The sequence below is a fragment of the Pelophylax lessonae genome (genome assembly GCF_965119305.1).
Source record: "Pelophylax lessonae genome assembly, chromosome: 5".
Lineage (NCBI taxonomy): Eukaryota > Metazoa > Chordata > Amphibia > Anura > Ranidae > Pelophylax > Pelophylax lessonae.
The window spans coordinates 506,657,069-506,683,682 of NC_138772.1; the positions used below are offsets into that span (position 1 = coordinate 506,657,069).

Below are 26,614 nucleotides of genomic sequence, written 5' to 3' on the forward strand. Positions count from 1 at the left end.
TCCGGGCATCATACTCACTAATTTAATGGTGATTGGGAATTTAATTCTGTCCGATTAGCTGCTTATTAGCTTCATGACTCTAATTTCTCAGCACACAGTTACTCCTCAGTCGTACACAGTTACTCAGCAGTATTCAACACTACACAGTCACTCCACTCAGGTACTCACAATACATAGATACCTGCAATACTCATATACTCACCTTACTCAGGTACTCACACTACTCAGATACTCACAATACTCAGGTACTAACCTTACTCAGATAATTATAATAATAAGGTATTCACCTACTCAGGTACTCACACTACTCAGATACTCACACTACTCAGGTACTCACAATACTCAAGTACTTACAATACTCAGATACTCACAATACTCAGGTACTCACACTACACCCTCCTCAGCCAGTGTCCCCACTATGCACAGCCAGTCTTCACAGTCACATTGAAGACTGGTTTCAAGAGTCTTTTTTACTAATTTATGTCTCTGTGCTCCTGCTCAGCTGCCCCTGTAAACTGACACTGACACTTCCAGGGCTGGTCAGCGGATTCCTTCTCCCTCAGTCAGCCTGTTTCTCTGCTCCCACCACCTTTGCCTGTCACAATCCCACACTCCTCTGCACAGCAATTTCACTTACCCGCCACTCTTGTCAGCCTGTCACCTTTTGGTCTCCCGGTCCCATGGTCACTCCCGCCGCACTTGATCCCCAGGTCGCCTGCTGACACTCCTGGTCACCCGCTGCCGCTACCTCTTGCGATCCGCTTCTCGGCCCCCACCGCCTCTCAGTCTCAGTGGGGATCTCAGTGGGGGGGGGGGGGGGGGGGGCAGTCAGTAGCAGCTCTCACTGAGCAGCTCACTCCACACCATGCTGTCTCAGTGACAGCACTTCCTCTTGGCAAGTAACAGCACCACCTGATAGACAAGTGATTGTGTAGTGGAGAGTAATGCTGTTTTTTTTGTGCAACCCAGGTCACCATACTGACACATCCGATGTTGGTGCGGCGATCTCCCCACTGAGCTATTGTGTTCTGACAGGGGGACTGTCCAGATAGAAAGCAGTGATCAGTGCTCACAGCCATTGGCTGTGAGCACTGATTGGATGCTGATTTTCCAGCATGCTTATTCAACAGAAACTGGTCATGTAACTGGCTTGTGTTGGATAAGGAGCTGTAAACACAGGCCGAAAGACGGCCGGTAACTGCTGAACCAACCATTTTCTGGCGATTTTCGGGCCGTGTGCCCAGCTTTATGCTGGCCATACATTAAAAATTATTTTGCTCAGCTAGTGGGTTAAAAAAAAAAAACCTTATTCCTCTATCCACACATTCAAGCTGGATGGGGAATCACTTCTGCTGTGCTATTGTATTATGACAGTGGAAAGCCCTCCCCGTAATCAGACTATAATGACCTGTGCAGTCAGCTATAGCTAACGGCACTGATTGTTTGGGAAAAACTCGACAGACTGGTTCTACACAAGTTGATCGATAGATCGTCTTGTGCACAACCAGCCTGCCCATATGTGGATTAAAATTGGGCTGGTTTAGCAGAATTAAGAATCAGCTGAATTTCAGTCCATGTATGGTAGCCCTAACTCTGCATAGTAGGGTGGCCCTGTTGCCCTGCAGGGTCTCCTTGGAGCCACCCTGACATGCGTGGCCAGCTCTTTCTCATTCAGTGTACTGTATTCTCTAAGTGTGCTAAGTGTGCTAAGGGCAGACATGTACAGTGGATCTAGGATTCTTATGTGCCTAGGGTGCACATGACCAGTGTGACAGGTGGGCAAGAAATCATCGTAGTTCCAGATCATCATATCATAACAATTGACTAGCGCATGTTGCTCCCCCACTGGAATTTTGGCTGAAGTGCAGCAGAGAGGGAACACAGCCTGGAGATTTTTCATGTGTTTTTTGATGGGAAAATGAAGGGAAAGATAACTCTTGAACAGTTAGATATCTAAAGTTAGAGGCAAAACCTCAATTGGACTGAAGGTTGCATGCTGCTATAAAAATAAATGTACAATGCATTAATGATTACAGCGCTGCATTAATGTGTGTCTTTTATAGCTGCCTGGATTTCAGCTTCAACTAGTCTACAGACCTGATTTATTTATGTGTGAATTGAAGCTGTGCTCAATTAAAGCATCCATTCATGTGAGACACAAGCTCTTTTTTCAAATTTCAATATGCATGATTGGTTCATTGAAGTTAATGTGGGTTCAGCTTGCTTTACTTTATGTTATTAAATTATGCCTAGTTTCACTTAAAGCCCGTCTCTGGGCAAAAATAAAAAAACAACTGATTGCCTTCCATTTATTGCACTCCCACCTGTTCACCATTTTTTTAAAGCTCCTTTTAACTCACCTGAATCTGGTGTCGCATGACCCTCTACAACACCTCTTCTGTTTCTGGGTGCTGGATATTGAGCCCTGCAGGCTGGGTCTACTGCTGACTGGTCTTGTCGTCTCCACTTACATGCTTCTGCTGGAGTCTTGAGGACACTGTGAAGACCAAGCCAATTTTCAACCAATAGGAAGTTCCAACTTTACCAGGTAGCTCCATGGGCACTCAAGGAAGGACCCACCCTCTCTGTAGCGAGACAGGGAAAAGACACGGGACCTGGATAGGGATAAGCAAATCTTGACAGGCTGAATTAGCCAGGGGTTCAGTAAATCCTGTTTGAATTTTGGCAAACCCAGCAGTAAACTCTATTGAAAGCTATTAAGGGGTGAATCTTAAAATTTTAGCCATTTTTTGGGCCAATAGGCAAACTATTGGAAAAAAAGGCATGGGGAGCTGGGCACTGGAATGTGGGACATAGACCAGTGCAAAAAAAAAAAAAACATTAAATAATTACCACACAATGCAAAAGAAGTATTTTTATGTGGCTTCGAGAGCAACATTGGAAATTGGAACACAAATCCTTTAAATAACATGCTAGCAAAGCTGTACATGGTGTCATGGAACAGTACTATTTTCATGGACAGTGGTAAGGCATATTTATCTTACTATGCAGTTTCCTATTTTGTGGAAGGGGTTTACTCACCCTGCATGTGGGGGAACCTTTTACATGGAGCGTGCTCATCAATACCCTGGCTGAGACTGCGGTCATGTGAAGAATCAACATTAAGGCAGTTCCGCCTTCCCTGTGTGCAATAATTAATTTTCCAAGTTCCTCTGAAAAGTGCTATCCAATGTCCCTACACACTGCATTTGGGAGGACGTGCTGAGCCTGAGCCCAATCCACCAGTCCAGGTGACCTCTGTTACCTCACTCCGAGTAACAGAATGGGGTCCCATTTCTCATTAACTCCTTCACTTCCTGCACTTCATGACCAGGCCATAGATTATGATTTAACATGGGTTCATATTCAGCTGCTAATGGATACCAACCACTAGGGAGGGAGCCAGACAACAATTCCCTTGCTACTTGAGGGCCTGTCACCTTACTAGGTACCACGCCTAACAACTGATTGCTTTGAGTCTTGAAATTGTGCTAGGTTACCCTTAGCATCATGTTTCTCTTCCTTGCCTTGCTGAGTTAATCCCTTGGAATTGGTGTATTACTTCACACCCCTTTGTGCCTTACAGGCCCTGGTTCTTTAGATGCACCAGAACCCACATGCACCCCTCTGAATAACCTCAGATCAGGCTAATACCAATTAATGCAACTTTACCAAAGAAGTGCAGGATTACAGTTCACTATGAACAATGTCCTTGCAATATCTTTTGTAGTGTGGCTGCCCAGGCATACATCTGTGAGGTAAGAGTCCATTATGGCTTTGTCCATGGTTTGGATGTCCTCCAAAAATCCCGGTGCCTTCAGCAGACTATAAGGTGCAGCAGGAACTGAACTTAAAACAATTAACCCTTTTCCCTGGCCTGGGCCAGCCACTAACTCACTATAACTAAACACAGTTCAACCTGCCTACAATCTTTCCCGACATCAGCTTTTAATACACAAACACTATTGCTGCCCAGTGCCCCCCCTCTTTTATAGTAAGATACTGGCTTATTCAATTGCCCCCTTATTGGCCCGTCTATACCTTACAGGCCCTGGTTCTTCAGATGCACCAGAACTCAAATGCAAACTGCAAGGTGCAGTAGTCCCGATCTTCCAAACAGCGCCAACCGATTTGACTTGCAGGTCCTATCGTAACCTACCGGGAGACATTAGACCTCAGCATTCCAAGTTCTACAGCACAGGCTAGGACCAAAAGCCCAGGAACTAAGCTTACAACAATTAATCCTTTTCCCTGGCCTGGGCCAGCTGCTAACTCGCTATAACTAAACACAGTCCAACCTGCCTACAATCTTTCCCTATCCTTTCCCTACAGCAGCTTCCAATACACTAACACTATTGCTGTTCTGTGCCCTCCTTTTATAGTGAGGGACTTGCTTTTTCAATAGCCCCCTTATTGGCCTTTCTATGCCTGCTGGGCAAAGTTCAAAGGCCATGTAGTGCATTATAGGTTAAAACGATTCTCCTGGGCAAATCTGTAAATAAAGTTGCCAGGATTGTGAATCTCAAACTTATATTTATTCCTAGATATTTAAAACTCTTTACCACCTGAAGACCTCTGGTATTTTCTGGTACTTCTAGCTCCAATCCATCAACTGGGAAAAGAACAGATTTCTCCCAGTTGATGGAGAGTTCCGAGAACGAACCAAACCTTTTCACCATATCCATCACCGGGCTTAATGAATGGTTCACATCCTCTAAAAAAATAAGGACATCATCCGCAGGAAGCAAAAGCTTTTCCTCCACCTTTCCACTTCTAAAACCTCTTATACCTTCCGCTGCTCTAATGGCTATGGCTAAAGACTCCATCGCCAAAGCAAAATGCAGGGGCGACAATGTCTTGTCTCTCGAAACAGCGGAAAGTACTCCGAGGTTCTTCTATTAATTTATACTTTAGCCCTTGGGCCAGCGTACAACAGTTTGATCCAATTTATAAAAATGGGACCAACATTAAATACCGACAGCGCCAACCACAAATAGTTCCACTCAATGCTATCAAATGCTTTGACCGCGTTGAGGGATAATATGGTTCTTGATCCCAAATCTTCTGATGGAATTTGTAAATTTAAAAATAATCTCCTAATAATTAACAATGTTGATCTGCCAGGAATAAATCCACATTGGTCGGGGTGAATTATAGTATGGAGTATTTTACTTAATCTAGTAGCTAATACCTTTTCTAATAATTTAACATCTGCACAAAGCAAAGAGAATGGTCTATATGATGCAGGTTGTATCCTTCCCTTACTTTGGCAATGCTATGATTGTAGCCTCTATCATTGACCCGTTAGTTCTCCCTTCTCCAATGCCTCATTCAGCACCTGCAGCAGCTCTGGTAACATTATCTCTCCATATTCCTTATAAACCTCATTTGGCAGACGATCTGGTCCTTGTGCTTTGTGGTTTGCCTCTCAAAATTCTTCAATTGTAATAGGCATTTCCAAAAATGCCCTATCTTCCACTGCAAGATGTGGGATAGGCCAGGCCCTGTATAAACCCCCCATTTCTCTTTTTTTCTCCCCTACCTTAGATCTACTATACATAGATCTGAGTAATAACCCTTAAAATATTCACCACTTCTAGTGGACACATGGTTGCCTCTCCAGCCAGAGTCTCAACTGACATTGTAGCAGGCATACTGTATTTTCCGGCGTATAAGATGACTTTTTACCCCAGGAAAATCTTCTCAAAAGTCGGGGGTTGTCTTATACGCCGAGTATAATATTTTCAAGGTACATTCAAGAGAGAAGCCCAGGAGATTGGAGCGATGCAGGGACTTTTTCTTCTGTATCGGCGCCGAGTCGCATGTTCAGGAAGTTCTGGATACTGTATCTGCTCTCTGGCGGCGGAGTGATCTGACTGTCATGCACTCTATTGCTCAGGCGACGGAACTATGGAATGTGAGGTGACTCGCAGGGAGCGGGAGATTTAAAACGAATCCCGATGGCGGCGGGTAGCATGGCACTGGCAGCACACAGTGAGTAAGGACTATAATTGCATATTGTAATGTCTTAAGTACTGCACTTTAGAATCCTCAATGTGCCTTATGATGATTAGCATTAGGGTTTTCAGTCACAGAGCGCACTAGCTGCTGCATTACTCTGTCACAGTGTGCTACATGGCTTTTGGGTGCTAACTTTGTTAATTTATAGCTGTACTGAATGATAGACTATAACACAGTTTAGCAATGACAAAATCTGTACACAAAAGCTATGTGGCACACTGTGACAGCCATGCAGCACCTAGTGTGCTGTTTGAATGGTTATCTCACTTTCTTACAGTACCTTGGAGACATACGAGAGATCTGAGAAAATGTTATTCAATGGTGTTGCCTTGCTTCGGAAGGGGGGTAGTCTTATATGGCGAGTATATCCCAAAAGCAATATTTTAACTTGAAAAGTAGGGGGGTCGTCTTATACGCCCAGTCGTCTTATACGCCGGAAAATACGGTACTTATGTTCTGGGATCTTGCCAAGAGGGCCAGCACGAGTCTAGTATTATCTCTCTCTTCATAATGGGCCCGTTTTAAAAGAAAAAAAAACTTCTATTTTCAGCCTTTTTCAAGGACATTGTTTTGTATAGCTGTTGTATTTCTGTCCATTTAGCTAAGTTGTCTGGTGATTGATCCTCTACACATTCTTTTTCCATATCAGTCAATTTCCCCATTATACTCCACTCCCAATCCCTAGTGGCTTACTTCCTTTGAGATATTTACTGAATTGTGATTCCCCTAAATAGGCTTTGAGGGTATCCCATATTATACCATGTGTTGTTGTTGTTCTATTGTGCCCCCAAAACTCCCAAAGTATTTATATCATGTGGTCTCTAGGGGAAATTAACTGTAGCCAGAAAGGGTTAACTTTCAACTCCCCCCTGTCATGTCGCCTCCCCAAACCTTAATGTCAGGACTTGAAGGGAGTGGTCAGACAATCCCCTAGCCTCATACCAACCAATTTGTCTACAGCAAGATATATACACACACACACACAGTATCTCACAAAAGTGAGTACACCCATCACATTTTTGTAAATATTTTATTATACCTTTTCATATGACAACATAGAAGAAATGACACTTTGCTACAATGTAAAGCAGTGAGTGTACAGCTTGTATAACAGTGTAAATTTGCTGCCCCCTCAAAATAACTCAACACACAGCCATTAATGTCTAAACCGCTGGCAACAAAAGTAAATACACCCCTAAGTGAACGTGTTTAAATTGTACCCAATTTGCCATTTTCCCTCTCCGGTGTCATGTGACTCGTTAGAGTTACAAGGTCTCAGGTGTGAATAGGGAGCAGGTGTGTTCATTTTGGTGTTATCGCTCTCACTCTCTCATACTGGACACTGGAAGTTCAACATGGCACCTCATGGCAAAGAACTCTGAGGATCTAAAAAAAGGAATTGTTGCTCTACATAAATATGGCCTAGGCTATAAGAAGATTGCCAAGACCCTGAAACTGAGCTGCAGCCAAGACCATTCAGTGGTTTAACAGGACAGGTTCCACTCAGAACAGGCCTCACCATGGTCGACCAAAGAGGTTGAGTGCACGTTTTCAGCATCATATCCAGAGGTTGTCTTTGGGAAATAGACGTGTGAGTGCTGCCAGCATTGCTAAAGAGGTAGAAGGGATGGGGGGTCAGCCTGTCAGTGCTCAGACCAAACGCCGCACACTGCATCAAATTGGTCTGCATGGCTGTCCTCCCAGAAGGAAGCCTCTTCTAAAGATGATGCACAAGAAAGCCCACAAACAGTTTGCTGAAGACAAGCAGACTATGGACATGGATAACTGGAACCATGTCCTGTGGTCTGATGAGATCAAGATAAACTTATTTGGTTCAGATGGTGTCAAGCATGTGTGGCGGCAACCAGATGAGGAGTACAAAGACAAGTGTGTCTTGTCTAAAGTCAAGCATGGTGGTGGGAGTGTCATGATCTAGGGCTGCATGAGTGCTGCCGGCACTGGGGAGCTATAGTTCATTTAGGGAACCATAAATGCCAACATATACTGTGAAATACTGAAGAAGAGCATGATCCCCTCCCTTCAGAGACTGGGCTGCAGGGCAGTATTTCAACATGATAAGGACCCCAAACACACCTCCAAGATGACCACTGCCTTGCTAAAGAAGCTGAGGGTAAAGGTATTGGACTGGCCAAGCATGGCTTCAGACCTAAACCCTATTGAGCATTTTTGGGGCATCCTCAAACGCAAGGTGGAGGAGGGCAAGGACTCTAACACCCACCAGCTCCGTGATGTCGTCATGAAGGAGTGGAAGAGGACTCCAGTGGCAACCCGTGAAGCTCTGGTGAACTCCATGCCGAAGAGGGTTAAGGCAGTGCTGGAAAATAATGGTGGCCACATAAAATATTGACACTTTGGGCCAATTTGGACATTTAAACTTAGGGGTGTACTCACTTTTGTTGCCAACGATTTAGACTTTAATGGCTGTGTGTTGAGGGGACAGCAAATTTAAACTGTTATACAAGCTGTACACTCACTACTTTACATTGTAGCAAAGTGACATTTCTTCAGTGTTGTCACATGAAAAGATATCATAAAATATTTACAAAAATGTGAGGGGTGTACTCACTTTTGTGAGATACTGTGTATATATATACTGTATATATATATATATATGCTTCTTGTAATGACTGCCGCATCAATTGTCATTACAAGAAAGCCGACCTTTGGCTCTAAACAACGGTACCAGCCAAGTTTGGCTGTTTTTATGCTGTCATTTTTTTTTTTAAATCTGGCGCCTTTAAGGCTCCAGTACCCGGAAGTGATGTCATGACATTGTTTCCAGTTATTTACATCAGAGACTCCTATCATTGGTCAAATTTGGCTTTGTTCGGGTCTTCGACAGGACGTGTCGGCTGGTCGCTCGGGTCTCCTAGTTGGACGAGGTCCAACCCGGTCGAGCCATGGAAGGCAGCAGGAGAGGGGATCGTCCCCTCCTGCTCCTTGTAATGACAGCCGAGTGGCTGCTGAGCAGCATCAGTTGTCATTACAAGAAAGCTGACGGTCGGCTCTAAACAACAGTACCAGGGTGATGCCTCTAGCTGCAGGCATCACCCCGGTACAACCCTCTAAAGCAGAGGCTGCATATTTGCGTTCCGTCAGCCAGACACTCACAGAAGTCACAAGACTGCTATATACAGATGATGAGAAAAGGTGCTGTTTATGTTTACTGAAATAATTGCATGTTCTGTGTACTGTGGGAGACCAGATATAGTGGATGCAGGCTCCTGGGTTTAGTAAACTTTTAAGTAAAATAAATGAGAATAGAAGTAAAAAGTATGTAAAACAGGATTTGTCTGATCTGTGGTTCCTGTTCAGAGCAGTGTATATCCGATCTGGAATACTAGAGTCACTGGCCCTCAAAGATCACTCTTAGCGTTTGTGCATAGTTTTAATGGATAACGGAGAGCTAAAGCTATCAATTCCACCGGCCTTGTGTGGACCTTCTTAAGGGGGACACTAAGCCTGCCTCCACCTAATCAGAAGAGCTTAGCAGTGTGAGATAGGCGAGCTGAAGTGTTTATATTGTTAGCAGACCCTCCCATGATGTCAGGTTTTGTAACTGTATCTATATATTTTTTTGACCATGTGTTAGAGTCTGATAGATAATATAATATTGTACAGCACACAATCCAGATTTGATAGACATCAAATATGATATGAATTATCTGCCTCCTGCACCTCGTAGTGTAGGGATATTTGGTCTTAAAATGATAAAAATTCTTATACATTTGGATGGATGCTCATTAATTATGTCGTTTTATTTTACCAAGATTTATAAATTATAAATTGATATTGGTCTTGGCAGTTAGAAACAAACAGCTAAAATATTTACAACATGCCGTAAAGCCTCTGCTAATGGAGATTTATGGTGCTATATATAGGCTGTTGACTGTATTTTGCTAATGGGTTTAATTACCTTGGCCTGGGTCATGACATGGATGCTATGAACTGGAATGTTTTAATGGCTAGTTTTGTGATATGCTCATTAAAGGGTCTCTGGTTATCAGTATTCTGCTTTGCCAGGCTTTGCTGAGTACTGCTCATGATAGCCATTAGCAATGGAAAATGTCTTTTAACCAGGCTGTGCAGACCTGTTAGACCACATTTATGCTGGCCATACACTGCAAGAAAAACAGTTCAAACTCATTATGGAAAAAATGATCTGTCCGCCGCAATGTCGCAGTCCCGCAAAAAAAATCGCAGATCTCCGCCATTACTCGTTAAAAAAAAACACCAAAAATGATATAAATCTTTCCCTTAGTTAGTAAACGCAATAACTTTTGCGCAAACCAATCAAAATACGCTTATTGCGATTTTTTGTACCAAACATAGGTAGCAGAAAACAAACTGGCCAAAAATTTTAAAAAATTTTGATTTTTACATTTTGGGGGGGGTTTATTTAAAAAAATGTGAAAAATATTGTTATTTTTTCAAAATTTACGCTATTTGTTTTGTTTATAGCGCAAAAAGTAAAAATCGCACAGGTGATCAAAAAGCACCAAAAGAAAGCTCTATTTGTGGGGAAAAAAGGACGTCAATTTAATTTGGGTACGGCGTCACACGACCGCGCAATTGTCAGTTAAACTCGCACAGTGCCGAATCACAAAAAGTGGCCCAGACGTAAGACAGCAAAATCCTCCGGTGGTAAAGTGGTTAAAAAATAAGGGTGACACAGTGATAAGAGGGGGCTGTTGACCTGGAAACGCGTTGGCTGTTTTTATACGATTTATTTTTAACAAATAAAATTATCTTGGACTCTTATCTGGTGTTGGTCTGGTGCTCCTTTCTGCATTTGTATGGTTTGAGCTACTGTTGGGTGCCCAACAAGGGAAGCCTTGCTGTCTGGAAGCCACTTTGCCAGAGCTATTAAGCTTGTCTAAAATGTTCCTTCTTCTGACTACTGTACTCCTAAAAGTCCATAACTTCCCAGTACTTCTTTTTTCTGTCCATTGTGAAACAAGTTTAGGTTAGAACATACTTTAATATGTATTCATTTTAAATATTGATAATATATACTATATTGAAATGACACTTTGCTACAATGTAAAGTAATGAGTGTACAGCTTGTATAAGAGTGTAAATTTGCTGTCCCCTCAAAATAACTCAAAACACAGCTAAAAGCTCAAAGTGTCAATATTTTGTGTAGACACCACTATTTTCTAGTTCATCTGAGCTTCACAGGTTGCCACTGAAGTCCTCTTCAACTCCTCTATGAGGACATCACGGAGCTGGTGGATGTTAGAGACCTTGCGCTCCTCCACCTTCCATTTGAGGATGCCCCACAGATGCTTAATAGGGTTTAGGTCTGGAGACATGCTTTGCCAGTCCATCACCTTTACCCTCAGCTTCTTTAGCAAGGCAGTGATCGTCTTGGAGGTGTGTTTGTGGTCGTTATCATGTTGGAATACTGCCCTGCGACCCAGTCTCTGAAGAAAGGGGATCATGCTCTAATTCAGTATGTCACAGTACATGTTGGCATTCATTGTTCCCTCAATGAAATGTAGTCCCCCAGTGACGGCATCACTCATGCAGCCCCAGACCATGACACTTCAACCACCATGCTTGACCGTAGGCAAGACACACTCGTCTTTGTACTCCTCACCTGGTTGCCGCCACACATGCTTGACACCATCTGAATCAAATACATTTATCTTGGTCTCATCAGACCACATCACATGGTTCCAGTCATCCATGTCCTTAGTCTACTTGTCTTCAGAAAACTGTTTGTGGGCTTTCTTGTGCATCATCTTTAGAAGAGGCCTCCTTCTGGGACGACAGCCATGCAGACCAATTTGATGCAGTGTGCGGTGTATGGTCTGAGCACTGACAGGCTGACCCCACCCCTTCAACCTCAGGAGCAATGCTAGCAGCACTCATACATCTATTTCCCAAAGACAACCTCTGAATATGACGCTGAGCACGTGCACTCAAATTCTTTGATCGACCATGGCCAGGCCTGTTCTGAGTGGAACCTGTCCTGTTAAACTGCTGTATGGTCTTGGCCACCGTGCTGCAGCTCAGTTTAAGGGTCTTGAGAATCTTCTTATAGCCTTGGCTATCTTTATGTAGAGCAACAATTCTTTTTTTCAGATCCTCAGAGAGTTCTTTGCCATGAGGTGCCATGTTGAACTTCCAGTGACCAGTATGAGAGAGTGAGAGCGATGACACCAAATTTAACACACCTGCTCCCCATTCACACCTAAGACCTTGTAACACTAACGAGTCACATGACACCGGAGAGGAAAATGGCTAATTGGGCCCAATTTGGACGTTGTCTTCTTAGGGGTGTACTCACTTTTGTTGCCAGCGGTTTAGACATTAATGGCTGTGTGTTGAGTTATTTTGAGGGGACAGCAATTCTACACTGTTATACAAGCTGTACACTCACTACTTTACATTGTAGCAAAGTGTAATTTCTTCAGTGCTGTCATAGGAAACGATATAATAAAAGATTTACAAAAATGTGAGGGGTATACTAACTTTTGTGAGCTACTGTGTGTGTATATATATATATATATATATATATATATATATACTGTATATAAATATCTCATGTATAACACTTTAACATTTATAACATTTATTCAGTATTAATTGGTTGGATTACACTAACTAGTTTGGAAGTAATTATTCATATAGACCATTTTATAACTAAGACCTTGGCATAGTTCAAAAAAATGGTGGCCATTCCAAGCACCTGGTTTTTCCCTAGGTTACCTAGTTAATAATACAGAGGTGACTTTTGAAGGTGAAAATGATGACCCTGTCATATTATTTTTACTATTTGTAGGCTTTTAATTGATCAGCCTGTAAAAGAGCCGAAGCCAAGCTGTGCAATCTTATTAATGTTCTCATTAAGCTTGGCTTTAAATTGAAGTACCGGAGCTCAACGGCATGAAAGCAGTCCTGCCCGGCAACCAGGTGTAATAAATTAATGCCGTCATTACAGTCTTTTTTGCCGTCCTAATTGAAAGGAAATATGTTTGTCTTCTCATTTTCCAAAGCATAATAGTACGCATCACTCTTTTTTACATATCTGTATTTCTTAATGAGTGAGCCTGCAACATTGCGGAGAACTATCGGGATGTTAATTATGAAAGCTGATTGCTTCTGCATTGTTTCCTGATTGTGATTTATTCACGGTACTGTAAATCAGAAATTTCCCTTTGGAAAGTGGCCCAGGTGTTGCAGCATCAAAGGAGAAAAGCGCTATTGTTCTGCGCACCCTTTGTCAGACTGATATTGCTAATCCTACCTTTGTAGAGTGTTCTGGATACTTACTAGGAGGGTCAGTGCAATGGATGCTACAATCACACAATGCAGCGGCAGTCAAGAGGAGCTTTATATAATGCCTGCAGCTCAATGTGTCAGCAGTTATCATAAAGAGAGTTGATTTATCTGTCTGGGTTGGAAAAGCTATTCTGTCAGTAAAATGCATGTAAATCTTAACCACTTTACCACCGGAGGATTTTGCTGTCTTACGTCCAGGCCACTTTTTGCGATTCGGCACTGTGCGACTTTAACTGACAATTGCGCAGTCGAGCGAGGCCGTACCCAAACGAAATTTAGGTATTTTTTTCCCCAGAAACAGAGCTTTCTTTTGGTGGTATTTGATCACCTGTGCGATTTTTACTTTTTGCGCTATAAACAAAAAAAGAGTGTAAATTTTGAAAAAATAACAATATTTTGCAAAATTTTTATATGAAATTCCCCCCCAAAAAAATGTAAAAATCAAAATTTTTTAAAATTTTTGGCCAATTTTTTTTCTGCTACCTATGTTTGGTAAAAAAAATCACAATAAGTGTATTTTGATTGTTTTGCGCAAAAGTTATTGAGTTTACTAACTAAGGGAAAGATTTCTGTCATTTTTGGTGTTTTTTTTTTTAACGAGTAATGGCGGCGATCTGCGATTTTTTTTGCGGGACTGCTACATTGCAGCGGACAGATCGGACCCTTGACTGACATTTTTGACACTTTTGGGGGTACCAGTGACATTTCTACAGTAATCAGTGCTATAAATATGCACTGTTACTGTAAAAATGACACTGGCAGGGAAGGGGTTAATTTTATTGGAGAGGGAGGGGTTAATGTATGCCTGGTGCTTACTAACGTGTGTGGGGGGAGGTGACTGAGTGACACAGGGACAGATCGCATGTTCAGCTATGCTGAACCCTGCAATCTGTCACTGTTTGTCACTTAGGAGATCCGCCCGCTCTGTTTACACAAGCAGGCGGATCTCCAGACTCGATTCCCCGACGATCGGGGAAGAGCGGAGGTGATCACCACCGCTCCTCCCCTGGCTTGACTCCCGCTGTGACTGAAAACAGCGGGAGCGAGCCTCCGGCGGCATGCGAGCGCCGCCCACAAGGGGAGGAGTCTAGCGACGTAGGTCTACGTCGCTGGACGGAATCAAGCCACTTTGCCGCAGTACAGTCCCAGTGACTGGTCGGCAAGTGGTTAAAGTGTAACTCCACTTTTTTTTTTTAGATAAAAAACACTTCCCTCTGGCTGATCTATATACATTGCAGGGATTGTAACCACTTCTGGACCGGAAGGATTTTCCCCCTTAATGCCCAGGCCATTTTTTGCAATTCGGCACTGCGTTATTTTAATGGACAATTGCGCGGTCGTGCGGCGCTGTACCCAAATAAAATTGATTTTTTTCCCCACAAATAGAGCTTTCTTTTGGTGGTATTTGATCACCTGTGCGATTATTTTTTCTTTCGCTATAAACAAAAAAAAAGAGCGACATTTCTGAAAAAAATATATTTTTTTTCACTTTCTGCTATATAACATTCCCCCCAAAAAATTTTCATCCCTTTAGGCCTATTTTTATTCTGCTACATATTTTTGGTTAAAAAAAAAAAAATCCCAATAAGAGTAATTTTGATTGGTTTGCACAAAAGTTATCGCGCCTACAAACTAGGGGAAAGATTTAGGTAATTTTTATTTTTTATTTTTGTTTTAGTAGCAATAGCGGTGATCTGCGATTTTTAGCGGGACTGCGACATTGCGGCAGACAGATTGGACCCCTAACTGACATTTTTGACACTTTTAGGGGGACCAGTGACAGTACTACAGTAATCAGTGCTAAAAATATGCACTGTTACTGTAATAATGACTGGCAGGGAAGGGGTTAACCTAGTGGGTGATCAAAGGGTTAAGTGTGAGCCTAGGTGAGTGTTTTCTAACTGTATGGGGGAGGGACTTGTGAAATGATCATAGAGACCTCTGATCCTATATAGAAGGATCACAGGCACTCTGTGACCATTTCAGAGAGAACAAGGGACTGCTGTGTTTACAACAGCAGACCGGTGATGTCTCTCAGCAGGGTGCCCGGTGGTAATTGGTGCCACTGGTCTCGTGGATCGGCAGGCATCCCCGCTGCCAGAGAGAACTGTACAGGTACATTTTTTTTTTTTATTGGCAAATGGCACAGGACTGCATAATACACAGAGCGCTGGGCACAGGACTACATAATACACAGAGCGCTGGGTACGGGACTGCATAATACACTACAAAGAGCTCTGAGTACAGGACTACATAATACACAGAGCGCTGGGCACAGGACTACATAACACACAGAGTGCTGGGTATGGGACTGCATAATACACTACAAAGAGCTCTGGGTACAGGACTACATAATACACAGAGCACTGGGCACAGGACTGCATAATACACAGAGCACTGGGCACATGACTGCATATTACACAGAGGGATGGGCACAGGACTACATAATACACAGAGCGCTTGGCACAGGACTACATAATACACAGAGTGCTGGGTACGGGACTGCATAATACACTACAAAGAGCTCTGGGTACAGGACTACATAATACACAGAGCGCTGGGCACAGGACTGCATAATACACAGAGCACTGAGCACAGGACTACATAATACACAGAGCGCTGAGCACTGGACTGCATAATACACAGAGCACTGGGCACAGGACTGCATAATACACAGAGGACTGGGCACAGGACTGCATAATACACAGAGTGCTAAGCACAGGACTACATAATACACAGAGAGCTGGGCACAGGACTACATAATGCACAGAGTGCTGGGCACAGGACTGCATAATACACAGAGCACTGGGCACAGGACTACATAATACACAGAGTGCTGGGCACAGGACTGCATAATACACAGAGCTCTGGGCACAGGACTACATAATACACAGAGCGCTGGGCACCGGACTGCATAATACACAGAGCACTGAGCACAGGACTACATAATGCACAGAGCGCTGGGCACAGGACTGCATAATACACAGAGCGCTGGGCACAGGACTGCATAATACACAGAGGACTGGGCACAGGACTGCATAATACACAGAGTGCTGGGCACAGGACTGCATACTACACAGAGTGCTGGGCACAGGACTGCATAATACACAGAGCACTGGGCACAGGACTGCATAATACACAGAGCACTGGGCACAGGACTGCATAATACACAGAGCGCTGGGCACAGGACTACATAATACACAGAGCACTGGGCACAGGACTGCATAATACACAGAGTGCTGGGCACAGGACTGCATAATACACAGAGCACTGGGCACAGGACTGCATAATACACAGAGTGCTGGGCACAGGACTACATAATACACAGAGCGCTGGGCACAGGACTGCATAATACACAGAGCACTGAGCACAGGACTACATAACATACAGGAGGGTGTTAGGCATTGAGTGCAGGATTCAGAGGTTTGCTATGCACAGAGGACACTTCTGCCCACATCCATAGATCACCTCTGCACCCTTCTCTCACAGATTATCTCTGCAGCCACCTCTTAGCTCTTCCCCCACAGCAGCTAAACTCTCCATCTCTCCATGCAGCTGCATCCGCTCTGACCCCTCCTCCCCCACTGCCCTCACCTGTGTGCAAACAGCCCCCCCCCCACCCCCTGCATCCGAGCCACCAGGCTGTTTCTCAGCCAGCATTTGATGCCCTGTCTACATAAATCCGGCCATGAACCTGGGGACAAAACCGGGGACAGACTTGGACCAGGGACAGTGTCCTCAGTCCGGGGACTGTCCAGGGAAACCGGGGACGTCTGGTCACCCTAACTTACAGGTACATCGGTTTGCGGGAAGTGGTTAAAAATAACAAAAAGTGAGTTTACTTAACCTATGGTCTTAATTCTTCACATTGCTACGGTGGCTGTGAACTGTGTAATCCTGATAGGCAGGCTGGGATGGTATGTAACCTTTCACTGCTTTTTCATGACCTGGAGCCAGTAGGATTGCATTCGTTTGTAGGTCACGTTTAACTTGTTGTTTCTTTGTGTCTATACCAATTATCAGTGTGGCGGGTGCAATGTCAGGCTCCTGCTGCACACGCTCTTTTTAGCTTTCTGCCCGCACACACACAGCTAGATACAACCTAATTCTGAGATTCCCCTGTTTATTCAGTTTAACATTAAAGTATAATTAAAGGCAAAAGAGCAGAGAGGGATTACAACACCTGTCAGTTTTTATTGCTGTCTGGGCCCCCGTTAAGGACATTCACCCTCTCTAATTGTCCTGTTTACCATTATCATTGAAAGTAAAAGAAAATTTGAAATTTTGGGTTGTTGCCAAAACTGAAATTAAGGGGAAATCTTCCTATGGGGACACTAGTTCTAGTGACCTGAGGGTCCCCAAGGAATTCCCTTAATTTGCAGGGATTTCCTTTCACTTTCTGTTTGGCTATGGGACAGGAAGTGAAGGGAAATCTCCGCAATGTGAAAACATACCTGACAGGGGTGTTCTAAAATTTAGTCGGACCCGTGAAAATTCCGGACCCTCGTCACTTCCGGGGACGCTCACCTGCTGCGAGCCCCGGTGCGCATGCGCACAAGGTCCGATGAAATTCTAAGACTTACGAACAGCTGACTGAGAGGAGGTGGGACGCACACACCGCTGCGGGATAATGTTACAACACCGCCGCGCAGAGCTGACTTAGAGGAGGCGGGAAGGAAGTGAATACTCATACTAAATTAGTAATGATAAAAAATGTTTGATATTTCTTCTTATTTTTTTTTTATCATTACTATTTAGTATGAGTATTCACTTCCTTCCCGCCTCCTCTAAGTCAGCTCTGCAACATGTTCCTTGCTCGATGACGCGGCGGTGTTGTAACATTATCCCGCAGCGGTGTGTGCGTCCCACCTCAGCCCCTCCTCCTCTCAACTGTTCGTAAGTCTTAGAATTTCATCGGACCTTGAAAATGCCTTGTGCGCATGCGCACCGGGGGTTCGCATCAGCTGGGTTATGACGTAGCGTAACCGGAAGTGACGAGGGTCAGGAATTTTCATGGGTCCGACGAAATTTTAGAACAGGGGTTATATCCCTCCCTTGCTCTATCCAAAACGTAAAAAAAAAAAAAGTTTTACCTATAGTTATAGTTCTATTTTAAACTACAACTAAAGGCAAACCTTTTTTTGTTTGTTTTGGATAGAGTGGAGAGGGATTAAAACCCCTGTCAGGTTTTATTGCTGTCCGTGCCCCCCTTTAGGGAGATTCACCCTCTCTATATGTCCTGTCTACCATTATCATTGAAAGTGAAAGTAAAAGAAAATCTCAAATTTTGGGTTGTCCCCAGAAAAATAATAGAGGGGAAATCTTTCAACGATGGTGATCTGGCGCTCCCTAGGGAATCCCCTTAAATTTCCAGGGATTTCCTCTTACTTCCTGTTTTGACTAGGAGACAGGAAGTGAAGGGAAATCTCCCCAATGGGACACAGATGACAAAAAATAAACTGACAGGGGTTATGACAATCCCTTACTCTATCCAAAACGAAAAAAAAAAAAAAAAAGTTTTGTCTATAGTTCTACTTTAAACCCCAAAGGATTACTTTTAGGTTCAGTTACCAAAGCTTTTAAGGCTAAAGGCTTATGCTTCTACAATGCTCGATCTCAGTGTCATAGATGTGTTCCTATTTTATTTGCTGCAATCTCCTTTATTTCATGCAGTGGGGACTCGGGTACGTGTACTAAAGAAAAAAACCCGGAGGAGGACAGCCACCTATCCATCATCACATACCATTGTCACAACAATAATACAAAAGCCTACGATGCCAGGCAGAAGGAACACAAAACAGCCAGGAAGAAGCTTTACATTGCAGCAGCAATTTGCTTGGCATTTATAGTGGCAGAAATTATTGGTAAGTACAAAATGCATTCCTATGAGTATGTAAACCCAACATTTCATATACTGTACTTGTGTGAGAAAGTTTCCTGTTCTCTTTGTATTGCTTACTTTGTGTGAAATCCCTGGTGTCCCTGCCAGTCCCTCTGCTTTCCAATGTAAAACTGACCACACTCAGCAGGAGAACACAGCATGGTCAGTTCTTTAGCTGTGCTGGGAACTGAGCCTGCTCTCCTCCAAGGACCAGACCTTTGCTCAGCCGGCCACAGCCCCCGCACACCCATTCACTGTGAAGTTCAGTGTGCTGCTGTTTATCCTCCCCTAAGCTGCTTAAGGAGCTAATGGCACTTTTCCACTGCAAGTACCGGCTAGTACCGGCTCGGCTCTACTCGGCCCTGCTTGGCCCGGTTTGCTTTTCCACTGCTGGTACCGAATGGTATAGTGTCGGAACGGTTCGGTACGGTACGGTATAGGTTTGCTTTTCCACTAAAGTAGTACTAAAGTTAAGTGGGTGGGATAACAACGGGGTGGGTGTGATTCTCTGACCAATCAGTGGCTAGTAGTGACTGCATGCAAAGGATTGTGGGATATGGTACCAGTTTGGTACCTGTTGGAACCACAATCGAGTAGGTACTGTTTTTTCAGAGCCGTACCGTACCGTACCGTTCGGTTCCATGCAGTGGAAAAGCAAACCTATACCGTACCAAACCGTTCCGACCCTATACCATGCGGTACCGCAGTGGAAAAGCACAAAAGCGTGCTGAACCGGTACGGTTCCATGCAGTGGAAAAGCACCATTAGAGGGTATGTGATCGCCTAAAAAAACATGGAAAAAAAAAGGATTTATAATGTTTTGCATTGTATATGTATACACAAATGCTTTGTCCTTCATTTCTATTGTAAACTGAATGGGTTGTTTTACAAGGCGATCGCTTACATATACTTTAACACAATTTTCTGTAAATACACTGTTATTTTCACCAGTTTTTTTTTTTCCTGGCTTTATTAAATCCCCTATATGTCACCATCTGCCTAAAGAAATTATTTACTTTTGTTTAAATAAATACCTATTTCTATAACAGGTTTCTCTTTGTGATGCCATGTAAAATATTCCCTTCACCGATTTCTATTCTTAACCACATGAGGATTTTGAACAGAATACATCCCACAAAAAACCTATGCAGTTTTCTGTTGGTTGGCCATGGACGGTTCGAAATGAGGCTGCATCTCCTTCAGCAAGGTCTCTGCAACAGGTTTACAGCCCTGCATGTCTGTATTCCTGGGCAGCCAAGTGCAACAGTTTGCAGTTCAAAGACAGATTTATTGCTGAAGTCAGATTTTCACAGTACACAGACAGGAGAATTAGGAAGTGGTCAGGGTCAGGATTCACACATGCTACTTCAGAGCAGCTAAAAGAAAAATGTGTAACTTGGGCAGGCCATACATGGTTCGATCCGGCCAAGATTTGAACCGTCTGTGGGCAGCCTGAATGTACCAAGTTGATCATGTGATCAACTTGGATACAACCAGCCTGCCGGATTCAGTTGCGACTATCGCTAGCGGCTGCTATAGCTGCTAACAATAATCAATGTCTTCTCCCAGTGAGGAATGACTGAGAAGGATGAAACAAACCATTTACCTCTGACAGGGGGTGCTTACAATGGCCAGCTTTTGTTCATTTATGTAAAATCTTTATACCAAAATAAAAAAAAAAACTATTGTCTATAACTACTTATAAAGTATTAGCTGGAGTTTGACTTTAATTTCTTAGCCAAATTCATCTAATTCTGCTAGTCTAACACTACCTTCCCCATCAGACCGACAATGCTGCTGACCAAAAGGTGCCCTTTTTGCTCCTCCATCTGGAGTATAAACACTCTAAGACAGGAAGTGTGTTACTGGCAGGATCACCAGGTGAAATAAAGAGAAAAAAAGCCCAAAAAAATTTGGGATTAATACCACTTTAAGAATACCTAAAGGGAAAAAAAATCTTATTTAACTCCTTGTTATCTCTTAGGTAATCCTAATCAACCTCAATTATCACCAGCAGATGACATGGCTCCCCAAATCATCACTGACTGTGGAAACTTTCCACTGGACTTCATGCAACTTGGATTCTGTGCCTCTCCACTCTCCTTGATTTCCAAATAAAATGCAAAATTTTCCACAGTCAGTGATAATTTGGGGAGCCATGTCATCTGCTGATGTTGGTCCACTGTGTTTCATCAAGTCCAAAGTCAGCGCAGCCCTCTACCAGGAAATTCAACAGTACTTCATGCTTCCCTCTGCTGACCAGCTTTATGGAAATGCTGATTTCATTTTCCAGAAGGAATTAGCACCTGCCCACACTGCCAAAAGTACCAATACCTGTTTTTTGATCATGGTATCACTGTGCTTGATTGGGCAGCAAACTCGCCTGACCTAAACCCCATAGAGAATCTGTGGGGTATTGTTAGGAGGAAGATGAGAGACACCAGACCCAACAATGCAGACGAACTGAAGGCCGCTATCAAAGCAACCTGGGCTTCCATAACACCTCAGCAGTGCCACAGGCTGATCGCCTTCATGCCACGCCCCATTGATGCAGTAATTCATGCAAAAGGAGCCCCAACCAAGTATTGAGTGCATCCTATACTGTACATGGACATATTTTTCAACATAGTGCAGCACCATTACAACTTCAGATCAAACAGAGGCAAAGATGGCAGCTTCTTTGGCTAAAAAAGAGGACATACTTTGTACATGGACATACTTTTCAATATTTCTATATTAAAAATCAATTTTTTTATTGGTCTTATGTAATATTCACATTTTCTGAGATACTGAATTTTCAGTTTTCACTAGCTGCAAGCCATAATCTTTAAAATTAAAAGAAAGAAATGCTTGAAATCTATCACTCTGTGTTTAACACATCTATATAAAATATGAGTTTCACTTTTTGAATTGAATTACTGAAATAAATTTCCTTTTTGATGATATTCTAATTTAAAGAGATGCACCTGTATATAAGAAGGCAGAGACAGCATGGTGCTTGTGGCACAACATATGAGAACAATTTTATGTCTTGGTAAATATTGAAAATATTACAAAATAATCTATTCCATTTGAATCCAATCAGGTAGACTCTAACTATATAGTTGTTGATGGATCTAAAACAGATTCAACAACCTAATAAATGTGTCTCCTTTTTTTTCTAGGCGGCTATATAGCGGGAAGCCTGGCAGTGATGGCGGATGCAGCCCATCTCTTCGTGGATCTGTCCAGTTTCCTGATCAGCATCGGTTCTCTGTGGTTGTCTTCAAAGCCAGCAACAAAAAGACTCACTTATGGCTGGTACAGAGCAGGTAAGCATGGCCATGGATAGGGTAAACCTCTTTCCAAGACCTGACAGATCTTTTCCTTGAACTCCACCACAGTCCTTCTCCCCGACTCCCCAGGTGTTTGGATGGAGCATATGGTCATTGAAATGCTCTTTACTTTTACTGAAGAATCACATTTGTAAACCTGTTGCTGGCAAGGACTCTAAATTATATATCTCTCCTGCATACCAATCCTGTCTCGAGAATGTTTTTGACAGTGGCAGAAGAGCAAGTGTGGTCAAAATGGAACAATCTTCCGTAGGTTGTAATGAGATGTTCCAGTGTACTTGGGAGAGTATATACAAATCTAACAGTGGAAATAAACCCATCAATTTAACTGTGTCTCCAAAAAAACATACATTCAAGGCATGTCTTCAAGGACAACTGTCACAGTTGCTTGCGCTCTCAGGCGAACTGTTAAACCATCAAATGGCTGGTGTCATAACTGACCACATGTGCAGCACTATGACAACTTCAGATCAAACAGGCAAAGATGGCAGCTTCCTTGGCTAAAAAAGAGGGTTTAGTCTTAAGTCTTGCTTTAATTGGTTTACAGCCTCCTCATGGCCCAATTTATATGAATGCTGATTGAACTATGTTAGCCATTACAAAAATTTCAGAACAGGGATACTCTAAACAGCAATGCAGCAAAATTAAACCAATTCCAAATTACATTTTTTTCCAGACATCTTTAGAGATCAAGCCTGGTTAAAGGTATATTATGCTCAAGTCAAAAAGACTTAAAGTGTATAAAGGAAGACAAAAACATATCATACAGGTTAATACCAGTTCAGCTTCAGCTGTAGTGCACTAAGAATTGAAAAGCAGCGCTATTAAAATAAAGCCCAAAGGTAATTAGGTAAGGTCCAGCCGATTGGTCTCCTAGAAGTGCCACCACCACCACCAGAGAGAGAGTGACCCCAATCACACTGCCGCTTAACGTCCCACCAGTTAAAGAAGGCTCATAGGATCCACCAAACAACTCCTCCGGAATTCCTCAGAAATCCCAAGATCGAGCTATATACAGTGTGATTCCATACAGATGATTCAGGGCAAACCGATCACTCATAATATCCAAAAAACAGAAAAAAAATCTGCAACACCTTAATGAACACCATTTATTAAATTCTGCCAATAAAATGCTTACAGGTATTAAATTACAGTGAGCTTATCTGTAAGGATCGTTTCCCAGCCAACAAGATGACCACTGCTTCCACTCTGTGGTGATGTCCTGCGTCACAGGTCTGTCGCGTCTTTTTCCGGACGAAACGCTGCTTTTCAATTTTTTACTGTTTTTTATGTTTTATCCTACATATGTGCAACAGCTGTTATTTATTCAATTATTACTTTGATAGACCCAAGCGCAGCTTATTGTTATACATTTTGTAGTGCACTAAGCTACCCCACTGCTTAAAATTGTCCTGGGGCAATCAATTTGGTGCTCTGGAAACACCATGCACTCCATGTAAACACGTATGTCAGGTATTCTCAGTTTCATTACAAGCTCTTTATGAAAGATACCATTCCACAACATTGTCTCATGTGACAAACTGCTTAATCCCATCTAACTGCACATGTAGGGATCTACGTAGCAGAAGTGCAGTGGGTTTCATGGAACTTAACTCAAATTAAAGAGAATCTTTAGTGGGTTTTTACATTTTTCCTTTGTTTATTATGTTCAGGACAAAAAATAAATTTTAAAGATATTTTCTCTTTTAATAGTCAGGTAAGTATATTATATTGCATACTACCATTCTATAGAGAAAAAAGGGGGAGGGGAAAATGAGAGAGCCTCACAATACAGTGGGGTCTCTCGGCCCCTCAAATATATTGGGACTTTATAGGCAACTAGCAAATGCTGATCTCAGTGGGAATAAGTGTAACAATCATTTGATAAAAAATATCATTTATTTGACACGAAAATACAAAAATGCAACAGTAGACACGTGTTCAGTAAAACATGGTATATACATGCACATAAATCGTAAGACATACTCCTACACCACTGGAACCCCAATGCCTCTTGAACCAAGGCGATTCATATGGATATATAACAGATCATGATAAATCATGATGAAAAATCATAAAAATGTAGGGTTCACTTGTGTCCTGAGACAGTGCTAGCTTCCCCGAGGAGAGGCTGACGGTATCTCCACACAGGACCGGTTTTTCTTTTTTTCTTCTTTACATAACATTTCCTGAGCATTTGCTTAAAAGTGAAGGGAGCCTTGGATAATCTGACTGCTTCCTATGACCACGTTTGTGATCATCAGCGTTCTTTTGGGGCTCAATAAAGGACATAACGGTGGAGCCATATGAGACATGCTTGCATATAAACTGGACACCCTATTCTGATTAAGGGGCTAACTAAAAATGTCAGTTTTTTAGACAACCTTTCAGGAATCGCCTGAGGAAGCGATTAAGCGAAACGCGTCGCGATTCAACATCTACCACAAGTGAACCCTACATTTTTATGATTTTTCATCATGATTCATCATGATCTGTTATATATCCATATGAATCGCCTTGGTTCAAGAGGTATTGGGGTTCCAGTGGTGTAGGAGTATGTCTTACGATTTATGTGCATGTATATACCATGTTTTACTGAACACATGTCTATTGTTGCATTTTTGTATGTTCGTGTCAAATAAATGAAATTTTTTATCAAATGATTATTACACTTATTCCCACTGAGATCAGCATTTGCTAGTTGCCTATAAAGTCCCAATATATTTGAGGGGCCGAGAGACCCCACTGTATTGTGAGGCTCTCTCATTTTCCCCTCCCCCTTTTTTCTCGTTCATTACAGGGATGTGGCAATAGTATGCTTTAGAGTGTATCTCATTCATTCTTTATCATACTACCATTCTATAACCTTCTATATAGCCAGCAGGTGGAGCTGTAGTCTCCTTTTTACATTTAGCTACTTCAGCTTTCAGCTTTGCTGAAGGAAGCTCGCTGTATACGGAAGTTTTAAGCGGAGTTCCGGGCACAAAAACATTTTTTCAATGAACATACCCCCGGGACAGTCAGGGCTAGTACATTCCACAATGGCTAGCCTCTGATCTGTCCCGGTTCGCACTTACCTGCAAGAAGAAATACTCACTTATAAAATTTCTTCTACAGCATTGCCATCTCTGTTGTGGGAAGCTGAAGCCGGCGCGATCCTCTTCTGCGTCCTCTTCCGTGTCTTCTTCTCCCAGAATGCGCCTGCACCAGCCCCTCTAGTCACTTCCGGTGCGGCGCCGCATTCCTACACAACATCTGGGCATGCCCAGAAGCTGTTTAGCAGGGAATGCGGCGTCGCACCGGAAGTGACGAGTGGGGCCGGTGCCGTCGCATTGATTCCTGGGAGCGATGACGTTCAGCTCCCAGAAATTATTGCAAACGGGAAGTGACGGCGCGGGCTGTGGCCACAGAGGGAGGAAGTGGAAAATAGGTGAGTATTTCTTTCTACAATTACAAGGTAAGTAAAAAAAAATAAATAATCCTAACTATCCAATTCCTTTTCAGCTGAAGGAGAGCAAGCGGATGGCCACAAAATCGATTAGGTCGATTTTGTGCCCGGAACTCCGCTTTAATAAATCACAGCTGTGATTAAACAACATACAATCCAGAGCTCATAAAAACAGGGCTGGACTGCTTATTATCAACTTTTGGAAGATCTAGAACCCCGGTCATGCTTTTATTGCTGTCTGTGTGCTGATGGGGGTCGATATTGGGACTGAAAGGAAAACAAAATTGAAAAAAAAAAATGTAAAAACTCATCTCTTCAGGATGTCTATCCCACTACCACCTGTACTTTTATTATCTCCATCAGCTTATTCTTCAGAGTTATTACCTTTTGTTTTGCTTGCCCATTACTTTTTGATTTTAGATTGTAAGTTCCCACGGGGAGGGCCCTCCACTTTCTTTTGCATCCCCAGGAGAGGGTGTAAAGGGAAATCTCCCCAATAAAATGCACACAGCAAAAAAAAGAAAAAAAGAAATGAAAAACCTGACCAAGGATTTAACAGTTCACTACTCTAACCAAAACGAAAAAAAATGACCCCCAAATAACATTGGTTTGCCCTCC

The 26,614-nt window shown here is 42.8% G+C and overlaps 1 protein-coding gene across 1 annotated transcript in view; it reads left to right on the forward strand.

The window, feature by feature from the left end:
• SLC30A8 (solute carrier family 30 member 8) overlaps positions 1–26,614 on the forward strand; it is a 118,698-nt gene that overhangs the window by 42,534 nt on the left and 49,550 nt on the right. Inside the window, exons 2-3 of the mRNA XM_082259567.1 lie at positions 19,006–19,196; positions 22,378–22,524. Of these exons, the coding sequence (XP_082115693.1) occupies positions 19,006–19,196; positions 22,378–22,524 (338 nt within the window). The remainder of the gene's footprint in view (positions 1–19,005; positions 19,197–22,377; positions 22,525–26,614) is intronic.